At 42.2% G+C, this 17750-nt stretch overlaps 1 protein-coding gene across 2 annotated transcripts in view; it reads left to right on the top strand.

Annotated features, from left to right (window-relative positions):
- The first annotated feature begins 11257 nt into the window (after positions 1-11257).
- LOC120063844 (ubiquitin-associated protein 2-like) overlaps positions 11258-17750 on the top strand; it is a 34307-nt gene continuing 27814 nt past the window's right edge. For both annotated transcript variants that reach the window (XM_039014171.1, XM_039014163.1), the window contains exons 1-2: positions 11258-11336; positions 16960-17097. In XM_039014171.1, the coding sequence (XP_038870099.1) occupies positions 17002-17097 (96 nt within the window). In that variant the 5' untranslated portion in view covers positions 11258-11336; positions 16960-17001. The remainder of the gene's footprint in view (positions 11337-16959; positions 17098-17750) is intronic.

Here is a 17750-nt window from a genome sequence, read left to right as displayed (position 1 = left end):
TCTAGCACATCACAGATAGTAAATTGTTAAATTGAAACAAAGATTAACTAGAAGTTGACGGCTTAACCGTCGAGTCAACTAGAGGCTGGCAGAGGGAAGAGTAGTCAATTGACACTATTTCTCTCAAATAAAAAACCTACCAAGATAAAATGATGATTAAAAGCATAACTTATCCCATTCTTACAAGTTATGATGCCAGAGTCAGACAGAACTTGCTTAGGCAGGAAAGGAGAGGAATCTGTACGCTTCAGTGCATTTACTGTTTTCCACCAGCAGAGTCAGCGATAGAGGTTCAAAAGTATCTTGATATACAGTACCAGTCAAAAGTTTGGACACACTTACTCATTGCAGGGTTTTTCTTTATTTTTACTATTTTCTACATTGTAGAATAATAGTGAAGACATCAAAACTATGAAACAACAGCTTTGCACACTCTCAACCAGCCTCATGAGGTAGTAACCTGGAATGCATTTCAATTAACAGGTGTACTTTGTGAAAAGTTAATTTGTGGAATTTCTTTCCTTCTTAATCCGGTTGAGCCAATCAGTTGTGTTGTGACAAGGTAGGGTGGTATACAGAAGATAGCCCTATTTGGTAAAAGACCAAGTCCACGTTATGGCAAGAACAGCTCAAATAAGCATTGAGAAATGACAATCCATCATTACTTAAAGACAAGAAGATCAGTCAATGCAGAAAATTTCAAGAACTTTTGAATTTTCTTCAAGTCCAGTCGCCAAAACCATCAAGCGCTATGATGAAATTGGCTCTCATGAGGATCGCCACAAGAAAGGAAGACCCAGAGTTCATTAGAGTTAACTGCAGCTCAGATTGGAGCCCAAATAAATGCTTCATAGTTTTCAAGTAACAGACACATCTCAACATCAACTGTTCAGAGGAGACTGCGTGAAGCAGGCCTTCATGGTCATATTGCTGCAAAGAAACCACTACTAAAGGACACCAATAAAAATAGACTTGCTTGGGCCAAGATACATGAGCAATGGACATTAGACTGGTGGAAATTTGTCCTTTGGTCTGATGAGTCCAAATTTGAGATTTCTGGTTCCAACCGCCGTGTCTTTGTGAGATGCAGAGTAGGTGAACGTATTATCTCCGCATGTGTGGTTCCCTGAAGCATGTAGGACAAGGTGTGGATGTACTTTACTGGTGACACTGTCAGTGATTTATTTAGAATTCAAGGCACAATCAACCAGTATAGCTACCACAGCATTTTGCAGTGATAGGCTATCCCATCTGGTTTGCGCTTAGTGGGACTATCATTTGTTTTTCAACAGAACAATGACCCAACACACCTCCAGGCTGTCTAAGGCCTATTTGACCAAGAAGGAGAGTGATGTAGTGCTGCATCAGATGACCTGGCTTCAACCCAATTGAGATGGTTTGTGATGAGTTGGACTGCAGAGTGAAGAAAAAAGCAGCCAACAAGTGATCAGCATATGTGGGAACTCCTTCAAGCCTGTTGGAAAAGCATTCCAGGTGAAGCTGGTTGAGAGAATGCCAAGCGTGTGCAAAGCTTTCATCAAGGCAAAGGGTGGCTATTTTGAAGAATCTCAAATATATTTGTTTAACACTTGTTTGGTCACTACATGATTCCATATGTGTTATTTCATAGTTTTGATGTCTTCACTATTATTCTACAATGTAGAAAACAGTAAAAATAAAGAAAAACCCTTAAATGAGTCGGTGTGTCCAAACTTTTGACTGGTACTTTTTGACTGGTACTATATCTCCAGTATTTACTGAACAAAAATATAAACGCAACATGCAACAATTGCAAAGATTTTACTGAGTTACAGTTCATATAAGGAAATCAATCAATTGAAATATATTCATTAGGCCCTAATCTATGGATTTCACATGACTGGGCAGGGGTGCAGCCACGAGTGGACCCTGGAGGACATATCCCACCCACTTGTGAGCTAGCCAATCAGAATCAATTCCCCCCCTCCCACCTCAGACGATCCCGCAGGTGAAGAAGCCGGATGTGGAGATCCTGGGCTGGCGTGGTTACACCTGTTCTGTGCTTGTGAGGCTGGTTGGATGTACTGCCAAATTCTCTAAAAAGACATTTGAGGCAGCATATGGTAGAGAAATTAACATTCAGTTCAAAGCCCTTGTGGACATTACTGCAGTCAGCATGCCAATTCCACGCTCCCTCAAAACTTGAGACATCTTTGGAGTGGCCTTTTATTATCCCCAGCACAAGGTGCACCTGTGTAATGATCATGCTGTTTAATCATCTTCTTTATATGCCACACCTGTCAGGTGGATGGATTATCTTGGCAAAGGTGAAATGCACACTAACAGGGATGTAAACAAATTTGTGCACAAAATGTGAGAGAAATAAGCTTTTTGTGTGTATGAAAAAGTTCAGGGATTTTTGATTTCAGGTCATGAAACATGTTGTATTTATGTTTTTGTTCAGTGTAGATACAATGCCTTCAGAAAGTATTCACACCTCTTTACATTTTCCACATTTTGTTGTGTTATAGCCTGAATTGAAAATTGATTAAATTGAGATTTTGCGTCACAGATTTTTTTATTTTATTGATTTAAAATGAAAGGCTGAAATGTCTTGAGTCAATAAGTATTCAATCCATTTGTTATGGCAAGCCTAAGTAAGGAATAAAACATTTGCTTAAGTCACAATAAGTTGCATGGACTGTGTTTAATATGATTTTTGAATGATTACCTCATCTCTGTACCCTACACCCAAATCAAATCAAATTTTATTGGTCACGTACAGATGGTTAACAGATGTTATTGCGAGTGTAGCGAAATGCTTATAGTGTAGCGAAATGCTTATTTATACACATATAATTATCTGTAAGGTCTCTTGGTCGAGCAGTGAATTTCAAACACAGATTCAAACACAAAGACCAGGGAGGTTTTCAAATGCCTCGTAAAGAAGGGCACCTATAGTTAGATGGGTAAAAAAAGCAGACCTTGAATATCCCTTGGTGAAGTTTAAAATTACACTTTGGATGGTGTATCAATATGAGGCTGAAAGATACAGGCGCCCTTCCTTACTCAGTTGCCGGAGAGGAAGGAAACCACTCAGGGATTTCACCATGAGGCCAATGGTGACTTTAAAACAGTTACAGAGTTTAATGGCTGTGATAGGAGAAAACTGAGGATGGATCAACAACATTCTAGTTACTCCACAATACTAACCTAATTGATTGTGAAAATAAGGAAGCATGTACAGAATAAATATATCCCTGTTTGCAATAAGGCACTAAAGTAAAACTGCAAACTATATTCTGAATACATATCTAACACAACACATCACTGAGTACCACTCTTCGTGTTTTCAATCATGGTGGTGACTGTGTCATGTTATGGGTATGTTTATCATTGGCAAGGACTAGATTTTTTTTTTATAACAAAAAAAATAAACAGAAGAGAACTAAGCACAGGCAAAATCCTAGAGGAAAACCTGGTTCAGTCTGCTTTCCAACAGACACTGGGAGACAAATTCACCTTTCAGCAGGACAATAACATAAAACACCAGGCAAAATATACACTGGAGTTGCTAACCAAGATGACATTGAATTACAATTTTGTCTTGAAAATCTATGGCAAAACTTGAAAATGGCTGTCTAGCAATGATCAACAACCAACTTGACAGAGTTTGAATAATTTTATAAAGAATAATGTGCAAATATTGAACAATCCAGGTGTGGATAGCTCTTAGAGGCTTATCCAGGAAGACTCACAGCTGTAATCGCTGCAAAGGTGATTCTATCATGTGTTGACTCAGGGGTGTGAATACTTATGTGAATTTTATTTTTCAATACATTTGCTAAAATTTCAAAAAACATGTTTTCACTTTGCTATCATGGAATATTGTGTTAGATGGGTCAGAAAAAAATCTATTTAATACATTTTGAATTCAGGCTCTAACACAACAAAATGTGGAATAAGTCAAGGGGTATACTTTCTGATGGCACTATATGTACATGTAAAGTGACTAGGCAAGAGGATAGATAATAAACAGCAGTGTATGTGATGAGTCAAAAGAGTTAGTGCAAAAAAATTGAGATGCAGATAGTTAAATAGTTAACCAATAGTTTACCCGGACTAACTATTTAGCAGTCATAGGGCTTGGGGGTGAAAGCTGTTCAGGGTCCTGTTGGTTCCAGACTTGGTGCATTGGTACCGCTTGCCATGGGGTAGCAGAGAAAATAGTCTATGACTTGGGAGGCTGGAGTCTTTGACCATTTTTATGGCCATCCTCTGACACAGCCTAATATAGATGTCCTGGAATGACAGGGAGCTCAGCCCCAGTGATATACAGTGCCTTCTGAAAGAATTCAGAACCCTTGACTTTTTTCACATTTTGTTAGGTTCCAGCCTTATTCTAAAATTGGTTAAATTGTTGTTATTGTGACAAAGTAAAAAACAGATTTTTCTAAATGTTTGCAAATGTATATAAGTAAAAAAAACTGAAATATCACATTTACATAAATATTCAGACCCTTAACTGAGTACTTTGTTGAAGCACCTTTGACAGCAATTACAGCATCAAGTCTTCTTGGGTATGACACTACAAGCTGGCACACCTGTATTTGGGAAGTTTCTCCCATTTTTCACTGCAGATTCTCTCAAGCTCTGTCAGGTTGGATGCAGAGCGTTACTGCACAGCTATTTTCAGATCTCTCCAGAGATGTTTGATCGAGGTCAAGTCTGGGCTCTGGCTGGGCCACTCAACGACATTCAGAAACTTGTCCCGAAGCCACTCCTGCGTTGTCTTGCCTGTGTGCTTAGGGTCGTTGTCCTGTTGGAAGGTGAACCTTTGCCTGAGTCTGAGGTCCTGAGTGCTCTGGAGCAGGTTTTCATCAAGGATCTCTCTGTACTAGGCTTCGTTCATCTTTCCCTTGAGTTGACTCTTGGTTTCATCAGGTCTGAGAGCCTTTAGGTGCCTTTTGGCAAACTCCAAGCGGGCTGTCATGTGCCTTTTACTGAGGAGTGGCTTCCGTCTGGCCAGTCTACCATAAAGGCCTGATTGGTGGAGTGCTGCAGAGATGGTTGTCCTTCTGGAAGTTTCTCCCATCTCCACAGAGGAACTCTGGAGATCTGTCAGAGTGACCGTCGTGTTGTTGGTCACCTCCCTAACCAAGGACCTTCTCCCCCGATTGCTCAGTTTGGCCGGCGGCCAGCTCTAGGAAGAGTCTTGGTTGTTCCAAACTTCTTCCATTTAAGAATGATGGAGGCCACTGTGTTCTTGGGGACCTTCAATGCTGCAGAAATGTTTTGGTACCCTTCCTCAGATCTCAGCCTCGACACAATCCTGTCTCGGAGCTCTACGGACAGATCCTTCGACCACATGGCTTGGTTTTTGCTCTGACATGTACTGTCAACTGTGGGACCTTATATAGACAGGTGTGTGCCTTTCCAAATTATGTCCAATCAATTGAATTTACCACAGGTGGACTCCAATCAAGTTGTAGAAACATCTCAAGGATGATCAATGGAAACAGGGTGCACCTGAGCTCAATTTCAAGTCTCATAGCAAAAGGTCAGAATACTTATGTAAATAAGGTATGTTTTTTATTTGTAATAAATTTGCAAACATTTCTAAAAACTTGTTTTCGCTTTGTCATTATGGGGTATTGTGTGTAGATTGCTGAGGATTAGTTTTTATTTAATCCATTTTAGAATAAGGCTTTAACGTAGCAAAATGTGGAAAAAGTCAAGGGATCTGAATACTTTCCGAAGGCATTGTACTTGGCCATACACACTTCCCTCTGTAGCGCCTTGCAGTCTGATGCCAAGCAGTTGCCATACCAAGTGATGATGCAGCCAGTCGAGATGCTCTCAAGGGCGCAGCTGTATAATTTTTTGAGGATCTGAGGGCCCATGCCGAATCTTTTCAGCCTCCTGAGGGGGAAGAGGCGTTGTTGTGGCTTTTTCACAACTGTATTGATGTGTGTGGACTATTGATGTGTGTGGACCATGATCATTCCTTAGTGATGTGGACACTGAAGCTCTCGCCCAGCTCCACTACAGCCCCGTCGATGTGGAGGGGGCCGTGCTCATCCCTTCCTTTCCTGTAGTCCACGATCAGCTCCTTTGTCTGGCTGACGTTGAGGGAGAGGTTGTCCTGCTAGGTCACTGACCTCCCTATAGGCTGTCTCCTCATTGTCGGTGTTCAGGCCAACCACCGTTGTGTCGTCAGCAAACTTAATGATGGCGTTTGAGTCGTGCGTGGCTACGCAGGAGGGGCCCCCGTGTTGAGGGTCAGCATGGCGGATGTGTTGTTGCCTACCCTCACCACTTGGAGGCGAACCGTCAAGGATCCAGTTGCAGAGGGAGATGTTCAGTACCAGGGTCCTGAGCTTAGTGATGACCTTGCAGTGCACTATAGTGTTGAACGCTGAGCTATTAGTCAATAAACAGCATTCTCACATAGGTGTTTCTGTTTTCCAGGTGGGAGAGGGCAGTGTGGAGTGCAATAGAGATTGCTTCATATGTGGATCTGTTGGGGCAGTATGCGAATTGGAGTGGATCCAGTGTGTCTGGGATGATGGTGTTGATGTGAGCCATGACCAGCTTTTCAAAGCATTTCATGGCTACAGATGTAAGTGCTATGGGCAAAAGTAATTTAGACAGGTTACCTTGGTGTTCTTGGGCACAGGGACTAAGGTGATCTGCTTGAAACATGTAGGTATTACAGACTGCGTCAGGTAGAGGTTGAAAATGTCAGTAAAGAAACTTGCCAGCTGGTCAGCGCATGCTCTGAGTACGTTTCCTGGTAATCCGTCTGGCCCTGCGGCCTTGTGAATGTTAACATGATTAAAGGCCTTACTCGCATCGTCTACGGAGAGCAAAATCACAGTTGTCCGGAACAGCTGGTGCTGTCATTCATGGTTTGTATTGCTTGCCTCAAAACGAGCATAAAAGGAATTTAGGTTATCTGGTAGGCTTGCGTAACTGGACAGCTTGCGGCTTGGTTTCCCTTTGAAATCCGGGATAATTTGCAAGCCCTGCCACATCCGACGAGCGCCACAGTCGGCGTAGTAGTATTCAATGTTAGTCCTGTATTGGCGTTGTGACTCTTTAATGGCTCGTCGGAGGTCGTAGCGGGATTTCTTATGAGCAGTGTCCCGCTCTTTGAAATCTGCAACTTTTGCCTTTAGCTCAGTGCTGATGTTGCCTGTAATCCATGGCTTCTGGTTGGGATATTGTGACGACCCTCCCACTCGGTCTGCCAAATTCTTTCTCTCTGCTCTTGTTTTCCTTAATAGGATGTTGGTGGGCGGAGCTGGGAGGGTTGTCAGCAAAATGGGACACACCTGGGCTTGGGTGTGTCCTGGGGATAAACACACCTTTCCCCCATACATCAAGGAGACTCTCTCCATGCAGATACACTGTTGTTTTTGGTTGCTCACCAGCTGTTGTTAACAAAGAGACACACACCTCCCCCGTTAACCTTACCCAAAGCTGCCATTTGGTATTGACAATGCATAGAAAAACCATCTAGAAGTAAATATTATCCTTGTCCTTGTTCAGCCACGGCTCCGAGAAAAATTGAATATTACAGTTCGTCAGGTCCCGTTGAAAGGATAGTCAAGAACGAAGCTCGTCCAGTTTGTTCTCTAGTGATTGTACGTTCACCAATAGAACGGAGGGTAGAGGGTGTTTATTTACTCGCCAACGTAGTCTTGTCAGGCAGCCCTCTTGTTTGCCTCTCATGCGCCGTCTCTTCCTCTTTCAAGTCCCGGGATTAGGGCTTGGTCTGGAATAAGCAGTACATCCACAGCTGCCGACTCGCTGAAGTAGAAGTCTTCATCCAAATTGAGGTTAGTGATCGCTGTTCGGATGTCCGAAAGCTGTTTCCTGTCTTAGGAAATGATTGCGGAAATATTATTTACAAGAAAAGTTAAGGTCAGCATAAAAAACCACACAAAATAGCATAATTGGTCAGGAGCCCGTAAAATGGTTGCTATCCACTGCAGCTCCATCTTCATACCAAAATGGCTGCTGTGGCTACTGCTAGCTGGCATGAGGACGAAAAGGGCAGTTTTCATAGAAAACTTGCAGTATTTCAATCTTCTTGATGTATAAGTGTGGATAAAGGTAAAATTTGGAGTACAGTGGCATATCCCATCACTGCATTGAGGTATGTTTTCTGACCTATATCTTGCGTTAGCTCCACGATGTCTTTAATGTAACCTAGCCATTCATATACGCCAACTGCTTAAGCGCCTATTGACTGTAGTATCTTCTTTAAGGGGGTGCATTTTGTTAAGAGCCCTGACACTCGGTCTTAACGTTAACACGCATCGCTTGCACTACTGTTTAGGAAACATAAGGAGCATATCCTTCATATTAGCGAGGAAAAATTTACGTCAATAAAAATATACACTTACTGTAGCATTTGTAGCACAATGGGTCCTAAACAATGTTTAGAAAAACTCAGCCTCAATCAGACATATGACAATGGAATGTAAGAGGAAGAATTTAATAGCATTCTCCAAGATATAAATGCTCAGACTACAACAAAAACAGGTCTTGAGGAACCTCTTAATGGCTAAAGTGTCTGTGCACTCTTGCCAACTGGCTACTGCAACAGTGCATGTTTTGGGCTCTTTAGGTGAGAGCACATGTCGTAAAGTGGAATGTACATTAGACATGATTTATGACAACATTTCTAAATGCCATGAAATTAAACATATTTCGAATCAAATCAAATTGTATTTGTCACATGCACCGAATACAACAGGTGTAGTAGACCTTACAGTGAAATGCTTACTTACAAGCCCTTAACCAACAATGCAGTTTTAAGAAAAAGACCACCAAAAAAAATAAAAGAAATAAAAGTAACAAATAATTAAAGAGCAGCAGTAAAAAGAGAAGTATCTTAAAGTAGACATGAAATCAGTTCCATATTACTGCACAAACTTTCCACCTACACTTCACTGCCGGATGATTGCATTACAATCAACAGTGATTTTGTGCAATTACTAATCAGCTTCAACCTGGAGAACAACACGGTCCTTGGAGTGTCTGCTGCTGCCGTTCATGGTGACATGACAAAGGACACTGCACAGAGTAAGATCCAACAATGCATCTGTATCGATCTATCGATCACATGTACTTGTTTTATCTTTTTTGAGGGCAGGAATTCCTGATGATCCGGTGCAGCTGATCTTTATCTCTCCTGAAAGCCTGTTCATCGACCAGTGGTGGTCCTGGCTGAGGACCATTAAGGACAGGATATGCCTCCTGGCCGTGGACAAGGTTGCACTGCATGACATTCAGAGTAAAAAATAAATAAATGTATTGATGTCATTTGTCTCTTGCAAGCATATAATGCAACTCAAGTACATGCAGTAACTGTAAACACTTAACACATTCTTTGACACCATAATTTGCATCCCTGCAGAGAACTATACCTAAGCATGTGACATCTTTCAATAACATACCATTCTTTATTACTGTCTTTAATGCAATGAGTTTCACCAAAGTAACTCTGGTTTCAGATAAACGGTAATACTGTATGGTACGCACACAAACATAAAAAGGAGAGCCCAACAGCTAAATCATACATCACACTTAAAAACAACATTGGAGAGATGTAATTGTTCAACAATTTAACTGCATCACAGGGGCGAATCCTTAAGGGAGACATATTTGAAGGTGCCTGCCGTCAGGGTCATCTTAATAGCTTGTTGCCCAATTCTGATGCTCACTGTCACAGCCACAGAGGCAATGGTGAATGGAGAAGATTAATCTCCCCATGTAGTCTGGCTGGATTGTCTCGGTTCTTTCCAACAGGTAATAATCTATACATTTACAATTTCCATGAAGAAATGCAATGGCAAAATAAGGAATGTAGTTGTTTAATTGAATGATCATCTCTACAAAGTGTTCCTACACATAGCCAAAGTCCAGTTTGTAACATGCTCCTTAAAATCTGTGTTTTTATTCGATATTATTACATTTGGTGGCCTTTTTCATTTTACTGACATGTACAGTTGTGGCAGATGGCCATATACGCTTCCTCCCACATGGCACCGTTTTACTGTGTAGGAGTGCGAGGCGCTCAGGACAAATGAATGTCTCATGGGTAGGGGACACATTTGGAAAAACTAGTTTAGCAGTCCTGGGACTGGCTATTGAACCAAGACTGCACCTTTTAAAAACCCTATGTTTCTTCTCAGATTCTCTGCTTCAGTTGCAGCAATTATTTGAGGAAGACATTGAAGAACACAAAAATACATATACAACAAGAAATGAAAACAAGTATAAATAAATAGAAATTAGAAAATATGCTAGGAGAAAAACTAAAAAATTACTATATTAAATGACGATATCAGTTTGAGTTTGCTCTAGGATGCTATAGGGATGCTAGGATACTCTAATATGCACTAGAATTGAGTAGGGACACGTGCTGCATTTTCTTTCGCCTTTTGTACAGAGTGGTGCAGCGTGATGACGTCATTGGAGAAGTTTGCTTCGGAAATATCTGGAGGCACCAGGTAGGCACACACGTACAGCCGTGTGGATCTGTGCAAAATTGCACAGTAAGTGTATATTTTTTATTTGAAAGATTATTTCTCGCTGATATTAAAGATAAAGGGCATGGGTGACCAAGAAAAATGAATTGGTACAATTTAAGGCCAAGTGGCAAACAATAATGCAGGCGCTAGGGATGGGGGTATGAGCATGCAGATCTGGGCAGATGAGATGTTATTTTTTGTTTGTCTGTAAGTTGTTGTTTGTATGTATACGTTTGTATCTGGAGTGAAACCTTTTTTTAAGATAAGGGGCATATCAGCATATGTTTTGAAAACCAGTTTGAAATGGATGATTATTGACGTTTCTAAACATTAAAACACAGTGTCGGAATTGTAGTTCACATGAAGCCAATAGTGGGCGAATGTAAGGGCTGAAAACCCTACAAACAGAGAAGGGGTTTCAAGAGATACATCTAACCATGATTGCGTTCAAACCCCAGTGCAGCTCAGTGTAAACAAGCATAATGATAGGGTCTGTATCTTCTGGTAAGTCCTACAGTACATTATGAAGTTCAATTAATTGTACAGACAGGGTTTCTGTCACGAGCTACATAAGCTAATAAGTGTTACTGACCAATTATTCCAAGTGTACATAGGTGGCCCTGGCTATAAAAAAAATACATTTTTGTATTAAAGACTGACGAATCGATCGCTTGTTGTGAATGTCAATGACCCCAAGAGGACGAAACACGCGCGTCTGCGCAGTTGTCTTTCACGACCACAGAGGAGGGCGACTACAGCAACGCCGTATGTCACGTGACCTTGTGCTGGCTGAGTGAATCGTGTTAGCAGGTAATAAAAAGCAAATCTCGTTCAGGCGCTCAATGTTTTTCTTTATACTTGAGCAAATGTAAACCCTTTCATAGTCTTGTCCCTCTTGAAGTGTAATGTCACCGATTCATTTGTCTGTTTACACCAGCTTTTCAGTCTTTATTTCGTTATTTTCTTTTGGCTTTTTCCCGACAAGTAATGTCGGGGGTTGGATTGTGTGCTGTGTGGCCATTTTCGTTAGAATTGATAAAGCTTTGTGGTTAGCTAGCGTGTTATGATATCCGAAGAACGGCTGTTTATGATTGTCCCTTGGGAAGAACCCCCGTTAGTAACGTTAAACATTCAACGTGTGAGCAGGAATGTCAGCCCGTCGTGTTTTGGTATTTTATCTGCCGTAGATTGCCTAAACTGCATCGCTAACTAGCTAACGTTAGCTAGATACTTCGCTAGCTAGGACAAAGGGGTCCCACTGTCGGTCACTTTTGTGTATTATTTGTCATTTACAGTAGGACTAAAATCCTTACCAGTGGTGTATTTGAAACGCGCGCCGTTACATTTAAGTTAAAAACATCAAAAGTGTCAAGACAATTAAACAGTTAAGTGATTGTAAATGTCATATAAAGGCATGCATTCTTTATCATTAATTATAACTTAGCTAAATATTATGGCAAGCTATCCATAACACTGTAGTCTATTGTTTGCACACATTTGACGGATTCTATACCAGTGTTATATAAACATTTATGCATGTTTACTATTCGAGTGTGTTTGTCATATATTGTGTAGATGAAAAATGTTTTATGAGTAACCAGTTAAAGGATGATGCCAAACTCCGTAGCTGCGGTAACTTGTATTATTGGACAACAGCAGGGAAATCTCTGTCGAGTTGACACAATATCTCATTACATTATCTTGCATGGGAATGCGCTCGAATGAGAGTTGTAAACAAAAAAATATAGGCCCTGGCTGGCTATTCGGTAGTGTATTGCCTTCGCAAAGTCAACCTGATGTTGATGCTGCTGTCATTTCAGCTACAGATAATCAATAATCAAGCCCGTGTTTTTTTGTTGCATTACTGGAAGTTGCCAATGGCAGCTATGGTCACTTAGCCACTGACCTGCAGCTGCATTGTCCTCAGATATGAACCAGGCAGGGTAGTATGTGATCTTCTCAGTTTATATATTTTAGTTTTGGACGTGTGTGAATACAGTGCATTCGAAAAGTATTCAGACCCCTTGACTTTTTCCACATTTTGGTACATTACAACCTTATCCAAAATTGATTGAAATACATTTTTTCCTCATCAATTTACACACACTACCCCATAATGATGTTTTGCAAATGTGTGTGTATATATACATATATATGTAAATACATATGTATTTACATAAGTATTCAGACCCTTTGCTATGAGACTTGAAATTGAGCTCAGGCGCATCCTGTTTCCATTGATCTACAACTTGATTGGAGTCAACCTGTGGTAAATTCAATTGATTGGACATGATTTGGAAAGGCACACACCTCTATATAAGATCCCACAGTTGATAGTGCATGTCAGAGCAAAAACCAAGCCATGAGGTCGAAGGAATTGTCCATATAGCTCCGAGACAGGATTGTGTCGAGGCTCAGATCTGGGGAAGGGTATCAAAACATTTCTGCGCCATTGATTGTCCCCAAGAACACAGTGGCCTCCATCATTCTTAAATGGAAGAAGTTTGGAACAACCAAGACTCTTCCTAGAGCTGGCCGCTTGACCAAACTGAGCAATTGGGGGAGAAGGGCCTTGGTCAGGGAGGTGACCAACAACCCGATGGTCACTGACAGATCTCCAGAGTTTCTCTGTGGAGATGGGAGAACCTTCCAGAAGGAACCCCATCTCTGCAGCACTCCACCAATCAGGCCTTTATGGTAGAGTGGCCAGACGGAAGCCACTCCTCAGTAAAAGGCACATGACCACCCACTTGGAGTTTGCCAAAAGGCACCTAAAGGACTCTCAAACCATGAGAAACAAGATTCTCTGGTCTGACGAAACCAAGATTAAACTCTTTGACCTGAATGCCAAGCATCACGTCTGGAGGAAACCAGGCACTGCTCATCACCTAGCCAATACCATCCCTACGGTGAAGCATGGTGGTGACAGCATCATGCTGTGGGGATGTTTTTCAGGGACTGGGAGACTAGTCAGGATCGAGGGAAAGATGAATGGCGCAAAGTACCGAGATCCTCTATGAAAACCTGGTTCAGAGCGCTCAGGACCTCAGACTGGGGCGAAGGTTCACCTTACAACAGAACAACGACCCTAAGCACACAGCCAAGAAAACCTAGGAGTTGTTTCGGGACAAGTCTCTGAATGTCCTTGATTGGCCCAGCCAGAGCCCGGACTTGAACCCGATCGATTGAACATCTCTGGAGAGACCTGAAAATAGCTGTGCAGCGATGCTCCCCATCCAACCTGACAGAGCTTGAGAGGCTCAGCAGAGAATAATGGGAGAAACTCCCCAAATACAGGTGTGTAAACGCTGGTCCAACTAACCGAAGCCACATTTCAAGATTGTTTTGATCACGCAGACTGGAATATGTTCTGGTTAGCCTCAGAGAACAACATTGACCTAGACGCTGACTCACTGAGTGCATTTATAAAGAAGGTTATTGAAGATGTTGTACCCTCTGTAACTATTAAAACCTACCCTAACCAGAAACCGTGGATGGATGGCGGCATTCGCGCAAAACTGAAAGTGCGACCCACCACATTTAACCATGGAAAGAGGTCGGGGAATATGTCTGAATATAAACAGTGTAGCTATTCCCTCGGCAAGGGAATCCAACAAGCGAAATGCCAGTACTGGGACAAGGTGGAGTCGCAATTCATCGGCGCAGACACAAGATGTATGTGGCAGGGTCTACAGGAAAAAATAAAATAAATCCAGCCACGTCACGGACACTGACGTCACGCTTCCAGACAAACTAAACACCTTCTTTGCCCGCTTTGAGGATAATACAGTGCCACCGTCGCGGCCCGCTAATAAGGACTGCGCCGCTCTCCTTCTCCGTGGCTGACGTGAGTAAAACATTCAAACGTGTTAACCCTCGCAAGGCTGCTGTCTCAGACGGCATCCGTAGCCGCGTCCTCAAAGCATATGCAGACCAGCTGGCTGGTGTGTTTACGGACATATTCAATCGCTCCCTTTCCCAGTCTGTTGTCCTCACATACTTCAAGATGGCTACCATTGTTCCTGTACCCAAGAAGGCAAAGACAACTGAACTAAATGACTACCGCCCCGTAGCACTCAATTCTGTCATCATGAAGTGCTTTGAGAGACTAGTCAAGGATCATATCACCTCCACCTTACCGGCCACCCTAGACCCACTTCAATTTGCATACCGCCCCAACAGGTCCACAGACGACGCAATCGCCATCATACTGCACACTGCCCTATCCCATCTGGACAAAATTAATTCCTATGTAAGAATGCTGTTCATTGACTACAGCTCAGCATTCAACACCATTGTACCCTCCAAGCTCATCATCAAGCTGGAGGCCCTGGGTCTCAACCCTGACGGGCCGCCCCCCAGGTGGTGAAGGTAGGAAACAACGTCTCCACTTTAATGACCCTCAACACAGGGGCCCCACAAGGGTGCGTGCTCAGCCCCCTCCTGTACTCCCTGTTCACCCACGACTACGTGGCCATGCATGCCTCCAACTCAATCATCAAGTTTGCAGGCGACACGACAGTAGTGGGCTTGATTACCAACAACGACGAGGGCACTCGGAGTGTGGTGTCAGGAAAACAACCTCTCACTCAATGTCAACAAAACAAAGGAGATGATCGTGGACTTCAGGAAACAGCAGAGGGAGCACCCCCCTATCCACATCGAAGGGACAACAGTGGAGAAGGTGGAAAGTTTTAAGTTCCTCTGCGTACACATCACAGACAAACTGACATGATCCACTCACACAGACAGTGTGCTGAAGAAGGCGCAACAGCGCCTCTTCAATAAAAGACACCTCAGGAGGCTGAAGAAATTCACCCAAAACCCTGACAAACTATTAGAGATGCACAATTGAGAGCATCCTGTCGGGCTGTATCACAGCCTGGTACGGCATCTGCATCACTCTCAACCGCAAGGCTCTCCAGAGGGTGGTGCGGTGTGCACAACACATCACCGGGGGCAAACTACCTGCCCTCCATGACACCTACAGCACCCGATGTCACAGGAGGCCAAAAAGATCATCAAGGACATCAACCACCCGAGCCATTGCCTGTTCACACCGCTACCATCCAGAAGGAGAGGTCAGTACAGGTGCATCAAAGCTGGGACCGAGAGACTGAAAAACAGCTTCTATCTCAAGACCATCAGACTGCTAAACAGCAATCACTAACTCAGAGAGGCTGCTGCCAACATGGAGCCCCAATCACTGGCCACTTTAATAAATGGATCACTAGTCACTTTATACACTGCACTCTAAGTAATGGCACTTTAATAATGTTTACATATCTTACATTACTCATATCACATGTATTTTATACCATCTATTGCACCTTGCCTTTGCCGTTCGGCCATCGCTCATCCATATACTTACATGTACATATTCTCATTCACCCCTTTAGATTTGTGTGTATTAGTTAGTTGTTGAGGAATTGTTAGATTACTTGTTAGATATTACTACACTGTCGGAACTAGAAGCACAAGCATTTCGCTACACTCACACTAACATCTGCTAACCATTTGTATATGACAAATAACATTTGATTTGATTTAGCATCATACCCAAAAAGACTTGAGGCTGTAATCACTGCCAAATGTGCTTCAACAAAGTACTGAGTAAAGGGTCTGAATACTTATGTAAATGTTCTATATTATATATATATATATAATTATTTTATTATTATAATATATATTTTTTTTTTAAATAAATTTGAAGAAGAAAAAATCACCATGTTTTTGCTTTGTCATTATGGGGCACTGTGTGTAGATTGATGAGGGGGAAACAACAATTTAATCCATTTTAGAATAAGGTTGTAACGTAACAAAATGTGGAAAATGTGAAGGGGTTTGAGTACTTTACGAATGCACTGTATATAGAACTAGCCCATTAATGGAATAAAGGAGCCTAACATTATTCATTATAGTCAAGGACCCTACACGTTCTGTTTAAAGGCGACTTGTCTCTAAGCCAGAACAGTCAAATACTTAATCTAGCTAAATGTGAATTGATTCTCAATTATGGTAAGGTTCTAGAAACATAGATAAATCCCTCTACTTTCATATCACGTCAAAATAATTTCACCAATGCAAAATACACGTTTACTCTACACTGTTTTAACAGTTGCAACCGACACTCAGGATTGCACAATCCCTCCAACCGTGTTGATGTGGGGACGTGTTTGATACAGGCTACTCATGAGTATATACACACACACACACACACACCAGGGAATGCATTTCAGCTCAGAAGAAACTACAAAGTGAATCAGGACTATTTGAACAACCTAGGCCTAACGTATAACAGTAGGCCTATTTGTCTTATCTTATACCTGCCTGCAGTGAATAGGGCAAATACTGTAAGTGACATTAATTTTCATCCACGCTTTTCTCCCCCCCACCAACCCCTCTCCGGCCCCCCCCTCTCCCTGTCTTCCAGATTTTTCTATTTTGTACATACATTGTTTTGTATATACTGTATATGATGACATCGTTGGGCGGCGACAAAGCCCGGGGCACTCGGGACAAAGCGCTGCCTGCTGCCACACACGCAACTCAACCACAGAAACAGCTCCAGGTGAGTGACACACACACACACAACATGTGTTTTCCACTAGCGCCAGTTGTCGGCTATACAACTGATTTACAGACTCATTTTCAGCCGTGTAAATTTTCCACTTAAATTAACTAGGCTACGTTTCAGTTTGCTTCTTAGAAATAAGTCTGCAGAGCTCTCCCCTGCTAGATCAAATCATACGTTATTTGTCACACGCGCCGAATACCACAGTGAAATGCTTACTTGCAAGCCCTTAACCAACAATGCCGTTTTAAGAAAAATAAGTGTTAAATCAAAAATAAAAGTAACAAATTATTAAAGAGCAGCAGTAAAATAACAACAGCGAGGCTATATACAGGGGGTACCGGTACAGCGTCAATGTGAGGGGGCACAGGTTAGTCGAGGTAATTGAGGTACAATGTACATTTAGGTAGAGTTAAAGTGACTGTGACTGAATATGCATCTTCTAGCGATCTATTATTAGGATAGGCGCCTGTCGGTCACAAAGTGAGCGGTGACAGGGAAACACTGCCTCTTGGCATCTGGGTGTGTGCGCTGTGGTTGCAGTCATATTTATTTACACTGAGGGAGAGGGCGTGAATTTGCAGGTCCCATATAATGTGGTGACAATGAGTCAATCCACTTAGAATATTGTTTTTCTGGCACATTCATTT

The sequence above is a fragment of the Salvelinus namaycush genome, chromosome 2 (genome assembly GCF_016432855.1).
Source record: "Salvelinus namaycush isolate Seneca chromosome 2, SaNama_1.0, whole genome shotgun sequence".
Taxonomy (NCBI): domain Eukaryota; kingdom Metazoa; phylum Chordata; class Actinopteri; order Salmoniformes; family Salmonidae; genus Salvelinus; species Salvelinus namaycush.
The sequence above is the reverse complement of the archived record's forward strand: the minus strand, read 5'-3'. Positions and strand labels throughout refer to the sequence as shown.